Below are 20,851 nucleotides of genomic sequence, written 5' to 3'. Positions count from 1 at the left end.
TCCCCACTGGTGGTTACTCTTGCAGAGGGAAATGTGCACTTCTGCCCACATCCAGCCGGGCTCTGCCAGCTCTCCCAGCTTCCCCCGCTGGGTTGTTTTACCCACGGCAGGGAGACCTGGAGCTCCCCGAGCTGCAGCACCACTGTACGAGCTTGGAAAGCCCCCGGCTGCTTTCGTTTTCTATTTACAGCCCCCAGGCTGCGAGGGCTGAGCTCGCTTGCTGGAGGAGCAGGAAAGGAGCCAGAGCAGTCCGGGGACAGATGTTGAGAAATGTTGACACAGCAATACCAGAAGAACTGGATGTTTATTAAAGATTAAAAAAAACAGGCAGTACATACATAAATTCTTTTTTTTCCCTTTTTTTTTTTTTTCTTTCCCAGGGAAAGCTTGCCTTAAAACAGCACCCGGCAAGCCCCGGCTGCAGGCAGAGGCGGCACTGGATGGGGACACGGTGGCAGCTACATGGGGACGTCCTCGTGGACGCGCACCCGGAGGGGGCAGATGCGCAGCGCCTCGGGCGGCGCGCCCACCGGCGTGCCCCCCACGTAGAAGTAGGGGAAGACGGTGCCCCCGAATTTCTCGTGGAAGGTGTAGATGTGGGTCTTGCGGTCGGCGTCGTAGAAGGAGAGCTCCCCTTCGTCGCAGTCCAGCTCCACCCGGATCCGCGCCAGGTCGCCCAGCGCCGCCTCCGAGCGAGCCGCGTTGGACGCCCGGCACGTCTCGCCGTCCGCCCCGGGCAGGCGGTAGATGTACCAGAAACCAGAGCGGGCGTCGTGGTGGAAGGTCCAGTGGGTGCCCCCCCGCGGCCGGGCCACCCCCACCCGCCAGTTCGTGATGCCACCCAGGTCCACCTCCCAGGTGTGGAAGCCGGCGGAGAAGCCGCGGGAGCCCAGGATGCAGGGGGCCGAGGTGAAGCGCTCGGGGTTCTCCACCAGCAGCTTGTAGCCCCCGTTGGTGACGCTGGTGAGGTCCTCAGACACCGAGAGCCAGCCCGCAGCGGAGTTGGGGTCGAAGCTGAAGGGGACTGCAATGGGGACAAGTGTTAGGAGGGCCGAGCCTGGCTTGCCACGGGGACGAGCTTTATGGGGTGGAGCGCAGCCCTGCAAGCACCCACCTACCCATCCTTTCCTTTCTGGGGACAACCAAAGGCACAAGCCCCACCCTACATGGAGAAATGCACTTTTTGGGGCTTCCTTTTTGGGGTGCAAAAAGATCACCCTTTTGCTCTCCAACCCCCATCTCCCCAGCCCCACCAGAGGCAGGCACAACTGACCCAGCACCCATCGCCCCCAGGCTGCCCCATGCAAAGGCTGCTCTTGCCCTTTGGGAGGCACCCCCACGTCCCCTGGTGCCTCACCTACGGTGATGATGTCCAGCATCTTCTTCCACACGTTGTACTGCAGCGAGCCCAGGTACTTGGCGGCGTCGATGAGCATCCCTGAGGGCACGGCCTCCGGCTCCTCGGCCGTGCAGGCGATCCTAGGGCAGGACGGAGCCGGGTCGGGGTGGAGGCAGGGGCTGGGCTGGGTCTCCTGGCACCCTGGGTTTCTGCAGGGGCTTTCCTACCAGCACCCTGCATCTCCTCCTGGGTGGGCTTCCCCAGCAGGGCTCGGTGCATGAGCAGAGCAAGAGAAGGTCCTGCCCTAGCCCCTGGGCCCCCACCTTGCTCTCATCCCAGGGATGGGGCTGCAAATCATGCTGGGAAGGTCCCAGCACCGAAATCCCACCAATGCCCCTCTTCCGCTATTGGGGTTTTAATGCTTCAACCCCAAACCTGCAATGCTGCTTCATTTCTGGGCGCTTTCTCCCTGCCTGAGGCACCCGTGGGGGCCCCCAGCGCCTTGTCCCGCTGGAGCACGCTGCCCTGAGCGGCCACAGCAGGAGGGGACGTGCGGGCACAGGACCTTGCACAGGGCAGAGACCTCGCTTTGTGCCGTGGGCAGGGATACAGGGGACACAGCCGGGGCCAGGACTCACCTGCGCTTGCGGTTCTTGTGGGTCTGAAAGAGAAGGAGACACCGAGCATCAAACCTCTGCTTGTATGGGGTCCTGGGGGCTTACAAATGCCCCGAGGATCGCCCAGCGCCGCTGTGCCCTTGCTTGGTGGAGCCACGGGGACCCCAGGGCACGGGCAGCACCCCGGCGGGGCTTTACCATGAGGAAGGTGTAGTCGTCCTCCGTGAGGTCGGCCTGGAGCTGGCGGGCCTCGTTGAGCAGAGCCCGGCTCTCGTCCGACAGCCGCTTCATCTTGCCCTCGATGAGGCCGTGCTTGTGGCGCGTCTCCTCCTGCAGCTGGGACAGCAGCGCCTTCTGCTCGTCCCACAGGAACTCGTGCAGCTTCTCAAACTCCCTCTTGATCTGCTCCTCCAGCCGCACGGCTTCCACCTGCCCGGAGTGGGGACGTCACGGCTTCCCCACGGGAGCCCCCGTGTGCTCAGCACCCCCGGGCTCCCCTCCATCCTCCCCAAAATGCTCGGCCAGCTCCGGCACTCGCCGAGCTTCTCGCTGGGAGCTGCCCTCCCCAAAATAAATGGCCCCGCTGCCAAGGCGGGCACCACCCCACGCCACATCCGAGTCCTTCCTCCCGGCATCACCGTCCTCACTGAGGGATGGAGCAGCCCAGGATGAGTGCAGCCTCCGCCCCGGAGCTGGTTGCATTCCTGCCCAGGGTGTGTGTACACACGCGTGCATGCGTGTGCATGCATGTGCGGGGAGCTGGGCTCGTTGTCACCCTGCCAGGGGGACCGTGTGGCTGCCCCCACCCCAGTGCCGGCCTCGCACCTGGTTGTGTTTGGAGATGGACTCGTAGGAGCGGTGCACGGCCCCGAAATCCTTCACCTTGTCCCGCAGGGAGGTCTCCATGTTCTTCAGCTTGGCCTGCGGGGGGGAGACGCCTTCAGGACCCTCGCGAGCCTACGCCCCGGGTTTCAAATGCGGAAAGACAAGAGCCCCAACCCCAGCAGGACGCGGTTAAGCAGGATCCTTGCTCAGTCCATCCCTTCCCCTCCTGCAGCCGAAGTCTGCCAGCGCTGCCCACCCGCACCTCGGGGCTGTGCACCAGCGAGGCGGAGGACGTTTGCTCCATGGCAAGTCCTCCACCCCGCTTTCCAGCCCTTTTTTTTTTTTTTTTTTTTTTTAACGCACTGTCAAATCCCGGCCTGCCCCTGTGCCTATCACACCGTGGGCAGCCCGCCAAGCCGGCTCCGTGCGGAACAGCCGCCCCGCGACATTTGAAATCTGGCGTGCTCCCCGCGGGGCTGAGTCACGGCAGCGGCGGGTCCTGGCACGGTGCCTGGCCCCAGCCCTGTCTCCTCCTCCTCCGCAGCCCGTGTGGCTCCACGGGGCTGGGCTCGGGGCTGCCTCTCCCGCGTCCCCCCGGCTCTGCGGGGCCGGGAGCAGCCGGCTGGGTTGTGCAACCCCCTCCCCAAAATCAGCGCTCCCAGCCCCGAGGCGCTGCTGCAACAACCGGCGCGGCTGGATCCAGCTCAGCCCGGCGAGCCAAAAAACGGGGGGAGCGGGCAGCTCTCCAAACCCCTCCCAAGCCCTCGGAGCAGCTCCCCTTCACCGCAGGCTTTTGGGGCGAAGCGCTGCGCCCTCGGGGACGGGGTGGCACTGGGTGGCGATGAAGCCAGGCAGAGCGTCGGCAGCGGTGCCGCGGGGGCAGGAGCGGTGCTGGGGACCCACCCTTGCAGCGTGGTGGCTTCACCCCGGCGGGCGCAAGCGTAGGTGCCGGGGTGCGCACGGGCTGCAGCCCTCCAGATGTCGGGGTGCTCCCCATGCAACCGATCCCCCTCTTTCCTGGAACATCTCGCACTCACCCTGAAATCCGCAGCCGTCTCCTGCACCGGCCGCATCTTGTGCCCTTCGTGCTGCTTGGAGCTCTGGCAGACGAAGCACGCCAGCTCCTTGTCGTCCAGGCAGAAGAGCTTGGCTTCCTCCTGGTGCACGGTGCAGAGGGCGGCCGGGCGGCCCCGCCGCTGCCCTTCCTCCTTGAGGATCATCTCCACCAGGTTGTTGAGCGTGTGGTTGACGCGGAGGTCGTCGAGCGAGGAGGCCTCCTTGCAGACGGGGCACACGTGGTGCCGGTGCTCCCAGGAGCGGCTCACGCAGCCCTTGCAGAAGTTGTGGCCGCAGCAGAGCGTCACGGCCTCTCGGAAGGGCTCGTAGCAGATGGGGCACAGCAGCTCCTCCTTGAAGGTGGCCGTGGAGGACGAGGCCAAGGCCACCGAGCTGCCGGGCGGGGGGCTGGCTCCTTTCTCCATGGCGCTGGGGACAGGGGGAAGGAGGCTTGGAGGGAGGCCAGAGCCGGGTTTCCGAGGGCCCCGACTGGAAAAACAGCCCCGTCCCTGATGCAATCGGCTTCCTGCCTCTGACTCACCCCCTCCAGCTCCCTCCCCGGCCGGGCACCGGCCCTGAGTGACACCGCTCCGGGCCACTGCCGGCCGCCCCGGGCGGGCTCCGGGATGCTGCGGGGCAGGGGCCGCCGGTGGCCGCATCCTGCGGGGGGCTCGTCCCGGTCCCGTGCCCGTGCTCGGAGCCCCAGCCCCGGCGCAGCCCCAGCGCCCCACCCCGGTAAAACCACCGCGAGCCCCCCTTATCCCCGGAAAGCCCCCCCAGTACCCGTGGTGGCGTGCTCGGATCCCGCTGCTTTTCCCCCGGTCCGGATGCTCGCCCCGGGCGCAGCCCCGGCGGCCGCTTCCCCTGCCCCGGTGCGGCCCCGGTGCAAGCCCCGGTGCTCGGTTCCTCGCCCCCGGTGCCCGGCCCCCAGCCCCAGGTGCCCTGTCCCTTCCCCCCGGTGCCACCCCGGGGTCTGTTCCCTTCCCCCAGGTGCCCCCCCCGTGCCCAGACCCCCCCCCGCCCCGGTGCCCGGACCCCCATCCCGGTGCCCGGACCCCCCGGTACCCGGTTCCCCCCCCCGGTGCCCCGTACCTTGCGGGGGGCGAGCGGCAGCGTTTGCAGCGTCCCCTCCGCCGTGCGGGGCGGTGCGGGGGCCGTGCGGGGGCCGGCAGCATCCCGGGGCCGGGGCTCGCACCGGGCTGGCGGCGGCGAGGGCGCCCCGGGAGGCGGAACGGGGCGGGAGGAGGCCGGGCTGCGGGGAGGGCTCTCGGCAGCCGGCTCGGCCCCCTCCGGGCTTGCCTCTGCCCTGCTGCTGCCTCCGGGAGCATCCTCACGGGGAGCGGGGCTCGTCCCGGGGTTTGTGTCCCCAGCCCCATAAGGACGCCAGCCCCATAAGGGGCGTCAGCCCTGGCAGGTCCCCCGCCAGGGAGCAGGAGGAGGGTGAAAACGATTTTCAAGGGCGCAGATAGCCAGCGAGCAAAGAAGGGTGTTGTGCCGCTCTGGTATGCACGTGCAGTGAGAAAGCGCTGGTGCTGTGCAGGGGAGTCAAGGGTAAAGATAAAGCCGGCCTGGACACCCGTGCTGGGAGCGAGACGTGCCTGGGGTGAAGCAGGGAGCGGGAGGGACGCGACGCAGCCTTCCTCGAGATAATTCCGCCCGTGGCACTGCTTTGGGCTGGTATCGGCCCGGAAACGTGGAATTTGGGTACAGAGCTGGGACTGATGAGGGAAAAATAACTGGGGGTGGGTTGTTTGGGAGGAGTCTGCGAGGGACAGACCCTATAGGCCTTCAGAAGCTCTGGCAGGGATTTTCCAGCAGCACAAACACCTCCCCAGGGAGGTGCAGGAGCAGGCAGCAGGACTCCGGCCACGGAGGATGCCGAGGGACCACAAGGTGGAAGGACTGGAAGGGGTCAGGGAGCAGGGTCCTGGCTCAGGCCCACTGGAGGGGTCCCGCAGCTGTGCTGCCCCGACAGTCCCCGGCTCCCGTCGCAGGAAATGACGGGCTGGGACAGTGACGCACCCCCGCTGCCCCCCAGCACCTTCAGAGGTGAGAGGAGCACTTGGAAGGTCCACACACACGCCTGGCCCAGGTGTGGGAGAGGTTTATTAGCCCCGGCCAGGAAGCCCTGGCTCACGGCAGCATCAGCTTGGGGCAGAGAAGAGCCCCCGGCACTCCCCGTGCTCCCCCGGGGCAGAGCAGCTCCAGATCCAGGCACTGCACGGGTGGGGACAGCAGCTTGCCGGTCACCTGCGGGGAGAGGAACCCGGCGGTGATGGCATCCAGGTCCCTGCCTCCACGTCCTCTGCGTGGGGACAGCTGGGGACAAGTCCCCGTGCTAAAAAACCCCTCTCCTGCGGGATCGCACCGCGTGCCCCCCCCCCCGCCCCCCCCAGCACCACGTCCCTGGGCTGCAGGGGGACCCCGCGCTCTCACCCCGGAGGTGCTGTACTGCTCCAGCATCAGGCACAGCTCCACGTTCTGCTGCTGCAGCTCGTCCAGCTCGGCGAGCAGGCTGGCCCTCCGCGTGAGGACGTTGCTGTTGCGGGGAGGGCAGAGTTAAGGCGGCCCCGGGGACAGGCGGGGAGGTGTCAGCAGGGTCTCTGGGGTCTGAGAGAGCCTCGCGAAGCCCATCTGCAGGGACAGGGGGGGAGGTGGGCCACCTCCACCTCCCCGCGGGGCGCCCTTGGGCTGGTCTCCAGCACAGACCCAGCACCAGCACCGCTCTCCTGCCACCGAGAGCCGGCGCCCCCACAAAGGCAGCCCCGCACACCGCTCCTAGTCACCCCCTCGGCCACCCAGGGGACGTCGCAGAGGTCCCTGCTGAGCCCCTGCCCGCAGGAGCAGCGTCAGCCACGTTGGCAAACCCCTCTCACAGCAAGGCCACAGGGTCAGCCCCTCCTGGGCCTGCCCCGTCCCCAGGAGCCAGACACTCACTAATATTCCTCCAGTGCCGCCGCCAGCGCGTCCCACAGCTTCAGAGTTGTCTCTGGGATAACGTGTGCCAGGGCTTCCCAGTACTCCCCGTCCTCGGAGCTGTCCCGAACCTGTCGCACCTCCTCTGCTGACCTGTCCTCCTCCCTGAGGGACAGAGAACAAAGCCCCGAGGGGTGCAGTCCTTCGTGGGTGACAAACAGCCCCGTAGCCTTCAGCTGCACTGAGCACCTTCGCCATCATCACACGAATGAGCACGACCCCGCAGCTGCTGTGGGATCAGCTGCCTCAAGGGCAATGCGGTGTCCCCTAACCCTGCCCACACAACCCCAAAGCCCCTTGTCCCCTTGTCCCAGCGCTGTCTGGCTCTCTCCCAGTGAGAAGTGCTCTGCTCTGCCCTTAGTCCTACCTCGGCTTGTCAAAGCCCTGAACAACGAACGCTTTCAGGATCCTTAGGACATCATCAGCGCGGATGTACGCAGACGGAAGGGAGCCCAGCGGTCTCTGAGGAGCTTTGAGCTCATCACTCTGGGCACCGGACTCACTGCCCGCTCTGTCCTCCCCCAGATCCGTGACATCTTCTCCACCTGGGCTTCCCTGGTTGTGGAAGGAAGGTCAGCAGGCTGGGCACGGTGCCCTTCTACCACCTCCTCCTCCCCAAAAGCCACCTTGGGCTTCCAGCCACCTGCAGCTTTGTCCTCTAGCATATTTAGGGAGCCCGGGCAAGAACGCGTGTGCAAGAGGCCCTGGGCAGCCACGGCAGAAGATCCTCACGACCCCTCAGCCTCATTTTTACCATAGGCTCTGCTTTGCACCACAGAAAATGGGCCAGGGTGTTCTCCAGCTTGGAGGTCGACTGGCATTGCCTGGCTACATCCCTGGGGACAGAATTGCTAAAATGAGGGACCTGGTTTAAATGTTTTGTTGGGATCAACCCAGCTCCACCTCCACTACTGCCCTGTCATGAGCCCCTGGAAGGGCTGGGGCTGGGCGTGCTGGCCTGGTTTCCCCACACCTGGTGGGTTATGTCCCCGGGTGTGTGGCTGCAGGGCGGCCCCGGCACCGTTCACCTCCTTCCTCCTGTCACAGGGAAACATTTCAGGGTCACCATAACGTTCCTTGCCCCAGGGGTTCAGGCGATGTTCTGCTTCCCCTTCTCCACACCCCCTTCTCTGTTGGCTCTCCCCACTGCTGTCTCTGCAGTCCCACCTGGCTGAGAGCCGCCTCCTGGGCTTTGTACTTCAGGAAGAAATCCACCAGCTGGTGCAGGTCATCCTCACTGTCGATCTCGAGGGCCTGGGGGGCAGAGGAACGCGGCTAGCATCTCTGAGACAACGTGGGTTTTCCAGCCTACATCTATTTGTCCCTCCCGAAATGCACCGAGTCATTTTTTGGGCCATTTCTTGGGCCACCGTGTCCTGCATGCAGAGCTTTCACATGTGACTGGCAGCCTTCCCACAGGAAACGCATCCCTGCAGCCCCTGACAGGTTTAGATGTAGAGCTCAGTGATACGGTTTAGTGGAGGACTTGTTGGTGTTAGGTCAGAGGTTGGACTGGGTGATCTTGGAGGTCTCTTCCAACCTAGGTGATTCTGGGATTCTGTGAACTGACAACTCACCGAGAAGATGGAGTCGAGCCTCAGGAGGGTGCGTTCGTGCTTTCCCAGTGCGCGCAGCGGCCTCAGCAGCTTTCTCTCAATGAGGAAACCCTCGGGAGACACACAAAGAGGAAGCATAGAAACAGGAGCGTCTCCGTCCACGTCCAGAGCTCAGCCCCCTGCAGCCAGCCCGTGGTATGGCTGCACCACCCTGCAAGCGCAGCCTGAATGGGGAGGGCTGGCAGGAGCTGGGCAGCGTGAGGATGCTCCTCGGCAGCCTGCCCTTCCTGATCAGGGCAGGTGCTGCATCGTCACTCACCGACTCGTCGCTCATGAGCTCCAGGATCCTCTTGGCAGTCTTCTTGGAGATATTTTGCAGAGGTGTGACTCTATCCCCAGCCTTTGCTGTGCTTTCTTTCCTTCTTTCTCTGTCACTCACTTCTTCCTTCTCCTCAGCCTTTGCTATGTTTTCTTTTCCTCCTTCTCCACTGCCCACTTCTTCCTTCTTCTCTTTCTCCTTCTCCTCCTCTTTCTCTTTCTCCTCCTCTTTCTCCTTCTCCTCCTCTTCCTCCTTCTCCTCCTCTTCCTCCTTCTCCTCCTCTTTCTCCTTCTCCTCCTCTTCCTCCTTCTCCTCCTCTCCTCCACAGCTGCTCTCTGAAACACAGAAAAAGGGTTTGCAGAAGTCTTTATATGCTTTGACTGTGCTCCCCAAACCAGCACTGAACACTGTAGGAGTCCACCGGGGAAATCACAGCTGCTCCCTGAGACCCGGAAAGCACCCCAAAGAGCCCAGGATGCGAACTGGCTCTGGGGTAGCTCACTTGGACCTGGGAGACGCTGGCTCCCCAGGCTGCCTCGGCATGAGCCAACTCAGAGCTGGACACATTCCAGACCCTGGCTGGGCTCACAGAGTCAGTAAGATCCCACCTTGCGATGGCAAAGGCAGGGGAGACGGAACGGAGAGACAGAAGGGGCTCTCATGGAGGAAGGTGAGGGTCTCCCAGTGCCGCAGGGGTGACAGGGGCACTGAGGCTGTGTCCCACCTGCCAGGACCTCAGCAGCCAGCTTGGTCGCCATCCTCTTTGCCTTGTAACGCCTGAGGGGGCCGACGTTGTTGAGGAACCGGTACCGAGGCTCTTCCCAGGGCAGCCCCAGCTGCTGGGTGTGAATGATGCGATCTGCATCGAGGGCTTTCCGCATCAGCCATTTGGCTTCCTCCTCGTTCATAAGCCAGACCTCCGTGAACTTCTCAGCGTCGCTAGCAGCGAAGTGCCTGTGCAGAAGAGAGAAAGCACCATGGCAGCAGGCTCTGTGCCCCAAAACGAGTCAGCTTCCCTTTGTACCTCACTCTGAGGCCTCATCAGGGGTGGGTGGCCAGGCCTCCGCACGCAGCCCACCTCATCCTCTTCTGCACCTCCTTGCACTGTCCTGTGATGCGCTCGCAGTCAGCTGCCAGGCTCCGGTTCTCCTCCCTGAACTGCTTCTCTTGTTTGTCCAGTTTTGTTCTCAGGTTGTTGAGTAAGCTGCGGAGCCTGAAGAGGGACAGCAAAGCTGGGGATTCCCGAGGAGGCACCTCTGGGCAATTCCGGCGTGGATGAAAGCTCTGGGACTTGGGGCTGCCTATCTGCTAGGGACTACTCAGTGCCAAGGCCTGACTGACCCTGACCCAGCTGGCAGAGTTTCCCCACTGCTGGCTTATTCAAACTGCTTTGGGGATGGCCCTGCCCTGGGGTGGGCTGGGACAGAGGTCACCGGCCTGTGCCAGGGGGCAGTTTCCACAACAAAATAAAAAATAAAAAATACTGGGAGGTGACAGCGGGTAAGGCAGAGCCCATCTTCCAGGGATGTTTTTGTTACCTGTTGATCTTCCTCTTCTGCTGGGCTCTGGTGATGGTGTTCTCCTCATCCTGCTTCTTAAGCACCTGAAGGTTGTACTCCAGCTTCTCCTGGTTCAGCTGATAGGCGGCTTTCGTCTGCTGGAGCTGCCTCTCCAGGTTCTGGCGTTTCAGAAAACACAAAAACGAGCTGTGCCGTGAGCAAAAGTCACACTGGAGCCCGGATCTTACTAAGTCTGCATCTCCAAGTCCCATCTTCCTACAATTTCTCCCAGCTAACCCCTCCTGCCTGGCTGGCCATGTGGCACGCTCTGGTGAGTGATGGAGACATCGGTTGTCCATGCTGCGGGACCATTTCTGGGGAAAGGAGAAGGGACTGAAGCTGTACCCAACTTACACTCACTGGGGCACTAACATGGGCCTCGCTCCTCACCTTAGCTGCTGATTTTCACGGCAGTTTTAAGAACCGCGTGCCTTTGGGACCTCTGCCCTCCTGCCAGTTTCACTGAATTAGCCAAAAGGCGCAGAAGTTGGAGGAAGGCACGCAAAGGAGTGACTGCACGAACTCCAGGTCTCGCAGAAACCAGAACAAAACAACTAACACTTCTCTTTCTGCACTGATGCGTTTGTGAACGTGGTGTCTCGCTGGGTAGCCTGGAGGACATGAAGCAGACAGCGAGTCCTCCCCGTTACTCCCCAGCTGAGACGGAGACATCTTTCTTGGCTTCTCAGCACCCCATTTGCTCAACAGCTGACGGAAAGAAGAGCCGCTTCCAGGGCTGATTGCTGCTGTCTCCTGGGGCCGCTGCTTTCAGCTGGAAGGCATCACACCCTATCTGTCTACGATTGCTGCTCTCTGTCAGCCCTAAATGCCATTTGGAAAGAAGCTCAAGGGGACGTGACAGCATGCGATCAGGGGAACCCCAGGCTCAGTGGGGTGTGGGCAGCGTGGCTGCGTGGATGGATGAGAGGCAGTGCTTGGGCCTTGCATAATTTAATTCATTAGTCTGAGCACGTTCCATGTGGAAGAGGAGGCAAAAATCTGCTACTGAAAAATTTTATAGCGCAGTGCTTTACTGGGGAGGCCCAGAAAGATTTCTTCCACAACAGAAAGTGATTTGAATTAAGCTGCTACGTAGCCCCATATAAAAACATCAATTACTGGCTCAGCTGTGCAGAGAAAGAAGAACAGAATCACAGAACGGTTTGGGATGGAAGGGACCTCAAAGCCCCCCCAGTTCCAACCCCCTGCCATAGCAGGGATGCCGCCCACCAGATCAGGTTGCCCAGGGCCTCGTCCAGCCTGGCCTTGAACACCTCCAGGGATGGGGCATCCACAGCTTCTCCGGGCAGCCTGTGCCAGTGCCTCACCGCCCTCTGAGGGAAGAATTTCCTTCAAGGTCACAGCAAACTGCACAGCAGAGAGACCCAACTCATCACCAGATGCTTAGGCAGGGGGGAGCCTTGCTCTCTGCCCAGGGGGGCTCTGAGGGCAGGTGAAGGGTCCCAAGCTGCAGGCAAGGAGGACATTGCTACCTGGGTTGGGAGGTTCAGGGCTCTCCTGGGTTGCCCTGTGTACAACAGGGAGCGTACAGACAACCTGCAAGGCACCCGGCAGCAGTCCCACCTGCCTGGGATCAAAGCTTGCCTAAAGAGATGACGAAGGCAAATCCCTGCAGGGACAAGGGACGTTCCCCTTGCAGCAGACGGAGAAAAGCCATGGCCCAAACCCCATAATTAAAATGCTGATTACCATCTAATAAAACCGGGGAATACTAATTAGCCTCAAAAACACGGTCTTCGTCTTTAGCTCTCGACTAAGCTCTTGTTTCAGAGACACCTCGGGACAGTGATATCACCTGTTAATAAGGAAAATAGGTGTTTCCCACTTCTCTTTTCTTATCCTTGAACTGGAAAGGTGAATTCTGGGCTGTAAAGAGTTACACAAATCTTGCTCATCCCTCTGCCCCACTGAGGGAACGACTTTACCAAGCCAGGCCCAGCAGAAGTTGACTTATGCTATTCCTAAACCCCTGCATCAAAGAAGAGCAAACCGACGGCACAGACGCTCCTGACAACCACCAAGCAAATCCTTGCCATGTCTCGGCTTTCCTAGCTTGAAATCTCAAACCTTGACCTGAATGTTAATTTAAATCGTCCCCACCAAAACTCAAATCCATAACTTTTACTTGCATCTAGTACAGACGCAGGGAAGTCATTCTCCTCCTCCATCACACAGAACTGTGCATATTTGTAGACAAATCTCCCGACACAAACCTCTCCCCTTGTCTAAACAGAGCCAGTCTTTCATCCTTTTATTACAGGTCATTTGTTTGCTTGCTCTCTTCAAGACTCTCCCCCCTACTCCCTCGTGTGTTGCCAAACCTGGACAAGGACACGTAGGTACAAAGTAGAGAGGAACGGTTACTTCCCTGCCTTGTATAAAACCCTCTTGAAACTGCAGCTAGAGATAGCAGGTGCATTTTTACAACAGCACCACAGCGTCATTTGTGAACCTTGATCCCCAGCGTGCTGCTGCCTCCCTCCCCAAGTGTTTCAGGGCTGTTTTGGGACGTTACACACTGCATCGCCCTCCGGGTTATCAAATGAAGATGAAGAAGGCACAGAGTCAGGACTGGCCCCCTGGACTTGCCCTTTCAGGCTGACAGGGAGCTTGTGACAGTAATGCTTCTCCGGTGGTTGTGCAAAACCTTCCAGACACCATCCCTAGCCTGCGTGTCCCTGGGCTTCCTAGGAGAACACCATGAGGGATAAACGACGAGCCTTACTAAAGTAAATGTAACAACATGTCCCATTTCTACCGTGCAGCCTGGGAAACAAGAAATGACAGCAAGCAGGTAAGGTGTGAGCTGTGGCCGGGTCCTCTGCTGAGCTGAGGAGGCTAAAAAATGGTGGGGAAAGCCAAATCTCACAGCCTAGGGCAAACACTGGGGTGCCAAACCTCACAGCCTAGGGAAACACTGGAGCTGCAGGCCAGCAGGGTTGTGGAAAGCCACAGATGCACTGCTTTGTTCGCACTGCTCCTCGCAGACAATTTGGTGGATTAAGAGGTGTCCGTATCTCCGGGAAGCCATGGCTCCGAGGTGTGGATGCCTAGTGATTGCTCAGCCAGTGGCGTGTGAGGGCCGTGCTCTGCCACCACATGCCTGGCTACCTCGGGAAGGGCAAACTCATAATTTATGTGTGATGTGGGCTTCAAGGGCATTAGAGAAACTGTGGGTCTGTGGTTGGATGTCAGAGGGAAAAGCTCATACTTCCTCGGCCAAGGACCCCAATAAAGGAGGCAATTAGTTTGATCTGAAACGATCTGGTGTCAGGACACTCACACTATTTGATTCTCCTAGTGATCACGATCCCAGAAGTAACAAAGCACTCAGCCTTCCCAGTTGCTTCATACCTCCTAGTTCACGTGCTACAGAAGCCTAAGAGCCAAGGGCAGACGGGCACTGCAGCGTGAGTCCCACCGAGACGCGAGACAAAGAGCTCCATCACCCTGTTGATACGGGGCTGAAGAGCTGAGATGACCAGATACCAGATGCAGCTTTCACTCCGATTAGCTGCCCCCCAGAGCCAGCAGTACAATGTAAAACCCAGGGAGAGCTGCTCCCGTGGCACACGTCTGCCCTTTCCGTACCTGCACGTCATTCTCCAGCTGGACCTTCATGCTGTTATACTCCTCTTCGTCCTGCACCCGCAGCTGCTTCAGCTGTTTCTCAAACTCTTCCACCTTCCTCATGCGGGCATGCAGGTATTCCAGCTGAGGGCAAAGGGAGAACGCCATCCATTAACGGTGACAGCTTCCTCCCACGATCACAGCTCCCCCAGCCAGCGCAAAGCAAGGTCACGCACGGCTAATTCGCCAGCAGAGCAGTCTGAAAAACCGCCCCTCTGTCCGAGGGAGCCAGACGCCTCCCCACACACTTGTCTTTCACGGCAGCCCACTGCCGGACAGCAGCGCTGCTCCTGGTAACCTTTACGTACCTCGCGGGGACGTTACCTCTTTCGTGTTGTGGGCCTGGATGGCCTCCTCCCACTTCTTCCTGTTGCTGTCCAGCAGCTCTCGCCGCTCGAGCTCAAAAGCTTTCTGTAAAGGAGACAGAGCCCCTCACCGTCAGATGGTGAGCCCTTCACCATCACCTCGTACTAGTTCACATCAGGAGAGGATCTGGTGCTGCTGCCTGATGTCTCCTCTCACAGGCAGAGACCTGACACTGCAGCGCCACCGGGACTGCAGCTAACAGCCACCCAGAGCCCAGAGGTGCCCGTGGTGCTGGGTAGCCCGAGAATTCGCTGGAAATCTGTGGAAAGTTAAGTCCATCCCAGCCAGACCCAGTACAAAATCGCTGTCTGCAGATTAGGAGTGGAGCTTGGTCTGACAGCCACTTGGTTTCGCCTAACGAGACGTTAAATGAGGGGAGACGCCCTTGCTCATTAGCAAATACAAACTCGATCTGTGAAGTGGGACCTCCTGTGCTCTGCGAAAGGTAAGGCTGAATGACCCCAAGGCTCCTCTGGGGCTTTTAGGGAGATGGATAACCAGCCAGCAGGCAGCAACAGCTTCTACATGCTCCCAGCTGAACCACGGTCACTCACAGCATTGTACAAACCAGCCCCGCAGCACTCAGCACCATCCAGCACTCTTGCTCAGCCGTATTTCAGCCTCATTCACCAAAATATCAGCCCTACTGCTCTGGGCAGCAGTCGGCCCAGCCCGCGCAATGAGCCTGAGGCCTTTTTTGCCATAGATGTGGAGAAGGGAGCGACTGCAGGCTTTCTAACTGGACTCTCCCTCCACCAAACGGACCGTACCTCAATGTGATGCAGTTTGTGACGGTAAGTTTTCAGCACGATCCTGATCTGTTCCTCCATTCTCTCCAGAAGCAGGTGGATGTCATCCGACTGCTTCTTAATGGCCTGCACATAGCGCTCGTCTTTGCTTTTCAGCTCCTGGAGGAGGGTAGGAGATGCTGAAATCGGAGGGAAGTATTTCTCTAGGAACCCTCCGGGGCTAACAGAGAATGTAAGACCCAGACGCTGCCTTTTCCGAAGAGGAAGAGGTGACAAGGGCAAAGGGCCAGGGATGGGTAGGAGGGAAGGTGGGAGGACAGATCACCACTGCCACGGTCCCCGTGCTACCTGCTGCAGTTCACCAATGAGCTTGTTCTTCTCCTCCAGAAGCAGCGCGCACTGCTGCTGCTGTTGGTTCAGCAGCTGCCACAGCTCCTGCGGGACCGTCACATCCTCAGCCAAGGCCCACTTGGAGGTGATCTTCTCAAACTCGGAGGCGCTGGACTTGGCTTCATTCTCCAGCTTCTTCACCCTGCAGGCAGTGGGGAGCACAAGGCGAACCGGGCGCTGGGGCAGGGCAGCAGGTTATTCAGCCGCTCCCGACATGGTCCAGCGGCCCGCGCCACATACGAAGCCACAGGAGCACCCCCCTGCATGACTTAATCTGACGAGTGTCCTCCAGATGTCAGCGGAGCAGCAGCTTCCCTGCAACCCCAGCGACGCAGCCCAACCCAGTGCTCCACACCCTCTGAGCAAAGCTGCCAGAGCCGCCAGATCCAAGCCTGCTTAGTCCTTTAGGTAATCCGTTAGGCTCCAGAGTCCCTGGAGCATCAAAGGGTCCCACAGCTGGAAGGAATTCAAAGCGCACTGGATGCAGAAATGCCTGTCTGAGGAGAAGGTCCTTCAGGCATCCACAGGCTTGGTCGTGCAGCTGGACTGAGCTTCTCCCGTGCACAGCCCACCCTTGCCACCCCCAAACCTCCTCTACGGGCAGTTTCTGGGCACAGCACCTGGTTCCTTCAAAATTCCTGTTGGGAAACCGTCTGAAGAAGGGCCAGAGCTCTTGCTACAGCCAGTTTCCCATAAACTGTTCCTACAGTGCCCTCCAAAGGCAGCTAGGAGCTCGGACGTGGTGTTTCCCAGCTGATCTTGGAGCCCTGCAGGCAGGGCTGAAAGAGCCAGTCCCTCGGAGACCGCCCAGCTCCTCCGGTGGAGCAGGACGGGTTTGCCTGGGAAGCCACACAGAGGGGATCAGAGAATAACTGAGGCTGGAAAAGTCTCAGGAAACCATCGGGTCCTGGTCACGATGGGATCAACGTGAACGTCAGAGCAGGTTGTGCAGGGCCTCGTCCAGGCAAGGGCTGAGGGTCTCCAAGGAGGAAAATCCCTACAACATCACCGGCCCCTGACCCCACATCTGACCACTCTTGCTGCGAAAACATCGATATCCAACTTCTCAGACTAGCACAGCCTCACGTTTTTCCCACTCCTCACACACCAGAGCCCTGTGTGGCTGTCCCAGCACATCCTCATGCCTACAGATGGTGGGCAACTGCTGGAAAGGGGCCGTTTACTGAGCCACCTCAGCAGAGGGTGGCACCTCCAGGCTCAGGAGAGCTGCTTGGACGGCCAGAAATGAGGGCAGCTGTGTCTGTGCCTCTCAAGCACGGAGACCCCAAGTATGTGGCACAACATAACCATCCTGCGAGGTGCTCCGAGAGCTGCACAAACATCTGGACTGCTCCTTCCCAGCGGCGCAGACCCACAGCACAATCTCTTACCTCTGCTGCTTCAGCTCTGCCTCTTCCGCCCTCCTCTGCGTTTCCCTGGAGTCAGCAGCCACCTGGATGTTTGTCACCATCTGCGTGCCTTCGAAGAGCAGCTTGGCCAGCCTCTGTGAAGGAGGAGGTGCACACATCACACCCTGAGAGCTGAGCTCTGGAAGGAGGGACGCTCAGGATTTGCCCCAGGAATCACCTCCCACCCGCTCCCGAGGAGTTTCTGTCACTGCATCTTTTCACGTAAAGATTGCTGTGACACTGGGAACTGCGCAAAGCTAGAAGGGTAAAAGCAAATGCCTACAGGTCAGGGACACGAGAGGACCTTCCTGTCCTACTGCCACACCTGCTGGCTCTCCTCCACCTCCTTGTGGCTCCTTCTCTCTTCTTCTTCCTCCTTAGCCTCCTCCTTTGGCTTCTCATCTTCTCCAAGGGCTTGCCTGGGCGGAGGGGAGGAAAAGACAGAACATTTTGCACCACACGAAATTCCTAATGTTCAGAGACCACCTTGCAAAGCTTGCAGCTCCACCACACGGAGCTGTCCGGACCCATTTGGGGGTTGTCACTGACCCCATTCTAGTCCCCTGGGATCTCACCTGAAGGAAAGGCTCTGAGCTCAGGAAGGGGAAGACGAGCCTGTTTGGGTGGAAGTGGACGTTACTGTTAAGGTTTGGCCCCATGGTTTGGCGATGGGGTCCCCAAGCACCTTGTGGTTCCCTCTCGGTTTGGGGAGGAGATGTTGGGTGCTGCCCAGGACTCGGTCAGAGTAGCTCTGGCTCAAGGGGATGGCATTGCTGAGGCCTGGTCCAAAACTGCTTGGCAGGGAGGAAGGGGCAATGCCTTGGTGCAGTTCCAGCCCAGGGAGGTCCCCAAGTCCCAGCTGGGGGAAGATGGGGTCCCTGACCCAGCCCCAGGTCAGGAGAGGGTGGCAGGGTACTGCCACCTGCTGCTCTGATCCCACCCAGCCCGGAGGGACAGCTGAGGCTTGCAGGAGGACCTCGGTTCAGCCCTGGTTTGGGGGAAGGTGTGCTCCATCGCTGGCGAGTCCCAGTTTAAGGAACAACTGGGGCCTGATCCAGGAAGCCACTGCTGTGGTGCTGATTTTGTCCAGGGGGCAGATGGTCTGTGGCAGGGCCTTGTCTTGGAGCAGGGGGAATCACTGCCCCAGTGCTGGGCTGGGGACAGGACAGGGTCAGGGGCCTGGGGACAGGCACACCCCTGATGCAGAAGAGACTGACCTGGCCCATAGGGTTCACTGATCCACTCCAGATCCAGGCTGAAGCTGTCCTAACCCTAACCCAGTGCCGCTTTGCAACTGGGACCCTGTGCCAACTGGCAGGGAGTGGGAATTTGGGGCAGTCCCTGACCCAGAACCAGCTGGGGGAGAGGTCCTGGACACAATGAAGGCTGTCACAGGCACGCTGGGTCCCTGCCCCCTGCCAGCTCATGGTCGGGGTGCTCAGGCCCACTGCCCGTGTGGCGTAGGGAATATTCCGAGACCTGGTGCCTGCTCAAGGAGGATGGTCCCTGAGCTTGTGGGGGACCACAGAACCACAGAATCATCTAGGTTGGAAGAGACCTCCAAGATCACCCAGTCCAACCTCTGACCTAACACCACCAAGTCCTCCACTAAACCGTATCACTGAGCTCTACATCTAAATGTCTTTTAAAGACCTCCACGGATGGTGACTCAACCCCTTCCCCGGGCAGCCCACTCCAACGCCTAACAACCCTTCAGGACAGGCTATTAGCTCAGGGTGAACCGGTCCTGGTTCGGGGGTGCCAGCTCAGGGAAAAGGAAGCCATCCACGACCAGACGCTGGATTTTGGGGAGCAGGCAGTGGAATTGGCGCTGTTTTGGGGCCGCCGCTCGGGTGGGAGCCGGGCCCGGCCCAGTCAGGTCCGCGGGAGGGCCCCGGGGCTCCCCGTTCCTCACCGGCGCTTGGCATCGAGGCGGGCGGCGATGCGGCGGCGGCGAGCGGCGATGCGCTCCTCGGGGCCGGGATCGGGATCGGGATCGGGATCAGGATCGGGATCGGGGTCGGCGTCGTGGGGGACCGGGGCCGGGGCCGGGGCCTGGCCCCGCGGAGCCTCCTCCGCGCCCGCCCTGCGCCTCATGCCGCGCCCGTCGCTAGGCAACGCGGCCGCTGCGCATGCGCGGTGCGGAGCGGCGGGAAGGGGGGGGGAAGACGGAGGGGTGGGGGGTGAGGCGAAGAGGGGGGGGCGGCTGTGGGGGCTGCAAGGGGGTATCCGTGGAAAGGGGAAACCGTGGGGTGTTGGTGGGGTTCTGGGGGCTCTGTCATGGAAACACAGAGCCACCAAGGCTTGTAAAGCCCGCCAAGATCACCTGGTCCAACATCCCCCTGCCACCAGTGTCAGCAATAAGCCACGTCCCTCAGCACCACGTCCAACTGAAGCCAGGGATAGAAGAATGGGGGCTTGCTTAATCACATTAATGATTTCTGAATAAAACAATCGCTATTATTAAAGCCAGGAATGGAAGAATAGGGGCTTGCTTAATGGCATTAAAAGTAGATATTGCTGAGTGTCTTTGCTTACTCGCACATCGGGTAATAGGGAATATAAGGTTAGGATAAACTAACTAACTAACACTGCGCAGGCGCAAACAGGAGGAGTTCATGGAAATGACTTCTTGGAGCTGATTTTAATACAAAGCAGGGATAGGTTATGCATATGTATAGGTGCATTGGGAAACTTCATGCATATGTAACTCTTTACTGCATATAACCAAAGCAAGTTGCCGCGTTAGGGCGCGCATGTCTTTGGGAGCTATCCCACATGCGCCCGGCGCCGAAATAAACCACGTACCTACTTTATAACTCATCTGCTTTGAGTTGTAGAGTTCTTCCACCAATCACAACCTTTCCCTGAACGCCCCCAGATGATGTCCGTCCACCCCATGGCCAACATGAGGGCTCAGAACCAAAATGAACGGGTAGGGGAAGTGCAGGGGGTGACAACATGCCAAGAGCTCAGACCAGTACGGGTCCCTGCTTTATCCTCGTCAGTCCCTGACCTGGGTGGAGAGAGAACCGGCAATAAAAGTCGCCCTGCGATTGTGTTTTTGCAATAGGAGGTGTTTTTGCAGTGGGAAATTCCACTAACCTTGCATATGCAAAAGTGATTGTGTGGCATAGCAGTGGGGAGTTGTTAAGCAGATGAGGGGAAGGTCTCGCTGTCCCAAAATAAGGGGGATAGCTAAGAAAAGCAGGATGAGCAGTACGAAATTAACAGTTGGTCAAACAAAATTGTACATCTGTGGTATAGAAGTGCCTAGAGTAGGTTGTGAACCTGCAGTACTCAGCCAGTGAGGAAAAGGGAGAAATCAGGTGTCGGGTAATAGGGAATATAAGGTTAGGATAAACTTTTACTGTGCGCTCCTGCTTGCAGGATGCCCGCCATTGCAATCGCAAATAAGATAGCTTCACACTAGATCCTGCCTGAAGAAAATTATTGAGAGTTTTCTCACAACCCCGACAGCAAGTGAGTGAGGACAGGAGCTTTATTTGAGAATGCCTTGACTCGAGTTTTCCTGAGCTGCTCCTTCCCCGCCTGTTTCATGCTCCCCCATTCTCATCTGGCTGGATATGGCTGTGCCCACCATGGGGCAGCTCCCTTCCCTTCTCAGAAGGGCTTACTCCTGCCGACCCTCGGCCACCAAAACCTTTGCCATGTGAAGCTGGTACGCTCAGATTTGTCCCTGCTGTCCCTGCATGGGGACTCTGGGTGCGGCTCTGCCCTGGGGCCATTCCACCCATTGTGTGTCAGTGGGATGGAACTGTGGCATCACACCCACGGCCAGCTTTGGTGGGCTTCAGGTGGCTCAGTGTCACTTTGCCTTCGTGGCAGTGAGCAAGAGGCAGAGCGAGCAGCTGAATTAGTGGCTTAGGAGTGTGTTAGTGGAGCTGGGAGAAGGAGCAAGGAGGCGGGTAGGAGCAGGTGGCATTGCTGTGGCCCCAGCCTCCCCTCCCCTTGGGTTTGTCAGCCTCCCCGGGGCTCCTTCCAGCCCTGGGTGCGCAGGTTGATGCTGCCAAACGTG

At 59.7% G+C, this 20,851-nt stretch overlaps 2 protein-coding genes across 4 annotated transcripts; both read right to left on the bottom strand.

The window, feature by feature from the left end:
• Positions 1 to 286: 286 nt before the first annotated feature.
• TRIM35 (tripartite motif containing 35) lies at positions 287 to 5,064 on the bottom strand. Of its 2 annotated transcripts, none has more exons than XM_035563711.2 (7): positions 4,930 to 5,064; positions 3,819 to 4,266; positions 2,782 to 2,913; positions 2,155 to 2,385; positions 1,978 to 2,000; positions 1,358 to 1,479; positions 287 to 1,024 (listed from the first exon to the last, which is right to left on the bottom strand). In XM_035563711.2, exons 1-7 carry the CDS (start codon positions 5,010 to 5,012, stop codon positions 459 to 461), a joined length of 1,605 nt encoding a protein of 534 aa, XP_035419604.1. In that variant the 5' UTR covers positions 5,013 to 5,064; the 3' UTR covers positions 287 to 458. The 2 variants fall into 2 exon arrangements, with proteins under 2 accessions (XP_035419604.1, XP_035419605.1); XM_035563712.2 differs by having other exon boundaries at positions 2,782 to 2,877.
• Positions 5,065 to 5,925: 861 nt separating this feature from the next.
• On the bottom strand, positions 5,926 to 18,921 carry DRC1 (dynein regulatory complex subunit 1). 2 transcript variants are annotated; one of them, XM_035563603.1, is made up of 17 exons: positions 18,728 to 18,921; positions 17,138 to 17,231; positions 16,795 to 16,907; positions 15,362 to 15,545; positions 15,035 to 15,172; positions 14,223 to 14,309; positions 13,860 to 13,982; positions 10,227 to 10,366; positions 9,767 to 9,901; positions 9,413 to 9,642; positions 8,689 to 9,023; positions 8,391 to 8,480; positions 7,981 to 8,067; positions 7,181 to 7,368; positions 6,775 to 6,918; positions 6,274 to 6,376; positions 5,926 to 6,087 (listed from the first exon to the last, which is right to left on the bottom strand). In XM_035563603.1, the coding sequence occupies exons 1-17, from the start codon at positions 18,907 to 18,909 to the stop codon at positions 5,971 to 5,973; spliced, it is 2,490 nt and encodes an 829-aa protein (XP_035419496.1). In that variant the 5' UTR covers positions 18,910 to 18,921; the 3' UTR covers positions 5,926 to 5,970. The 2 variants fall into 2 exon arrangements, with proteins under 2 accessions (XP_035419496.1, XP_035419497.1); XM_035563604.2 differs by lacking the exon at positions 5,926 to 6,087 and having other exon boundaries at positions 6,323 to 6,471; positions 18,728 to 18,912.
• Positions 18,922 to 20,851: the final 1,930 nt, after the last annotated feature.

This window comes from Cygnus atratus, chromosome 3 (genome assembly GCF_013377495.2).
Source record: "Cygnus atratus isolate AKBS03 ecotype Queensland, Australia chromosome 3, CAtr_DNAZoo_HiC_assembly, whole genome shotgun sequence".
NCBI lineage: Eukaryota > Metazoa > Chordata > Aves > Anseriformes > Anatidae > Cygnus > Cygnus atratus.
Note: the sequence above shows the minus strand (reverse complement) of the source record. Positions and strands in the feature narration are given on the sequence as shown.

Coding starts and splice junctions, on each gene's coding strand:
- TRIM35 (XM_035563711.2), bottom strand. CDS start 5,012: ATGCTGCCGGCCCCCGCACGGCCCCCGCACCGCCCCGCACGGCGGAGG. Junction 2,001..2,154: donor ACGACTACACCTTCCTCATG/GTAAAGCCCCGC, acceptor CTTCTCTTTCAG/ACCCACAAGAACCGCAAGCG. Junction 1,480..1,977: donor CACAAGAACCGCAAGCGCAG/GTGAGTCCTGGC, acceptor GTCCTGCCCTAG/GATCGCCTGCACGGCCGAGG.
- DRC1 (XM_035563603.1), bottom strand. CDS start 18,909: ATGAGGCGCAGGGCGGGCGCGGAGGAGGCTCCGCGGGGCCAGGCCCCG. Junction 17,232..18,727: donor CGCCTCGATGCCAAGCGCCG/GTGAGGAACGGG, acceptor CCCTCCGCCCAG/GCAAGCCCTTGGAGAAGATG. Junction 13,983..14,222: donor AGGCCCACAACACGAAAGAG/GTAACGTCCCCG, acceptor CTTTGCCCTCAG/CTGGAATACCTGCATGCCCG.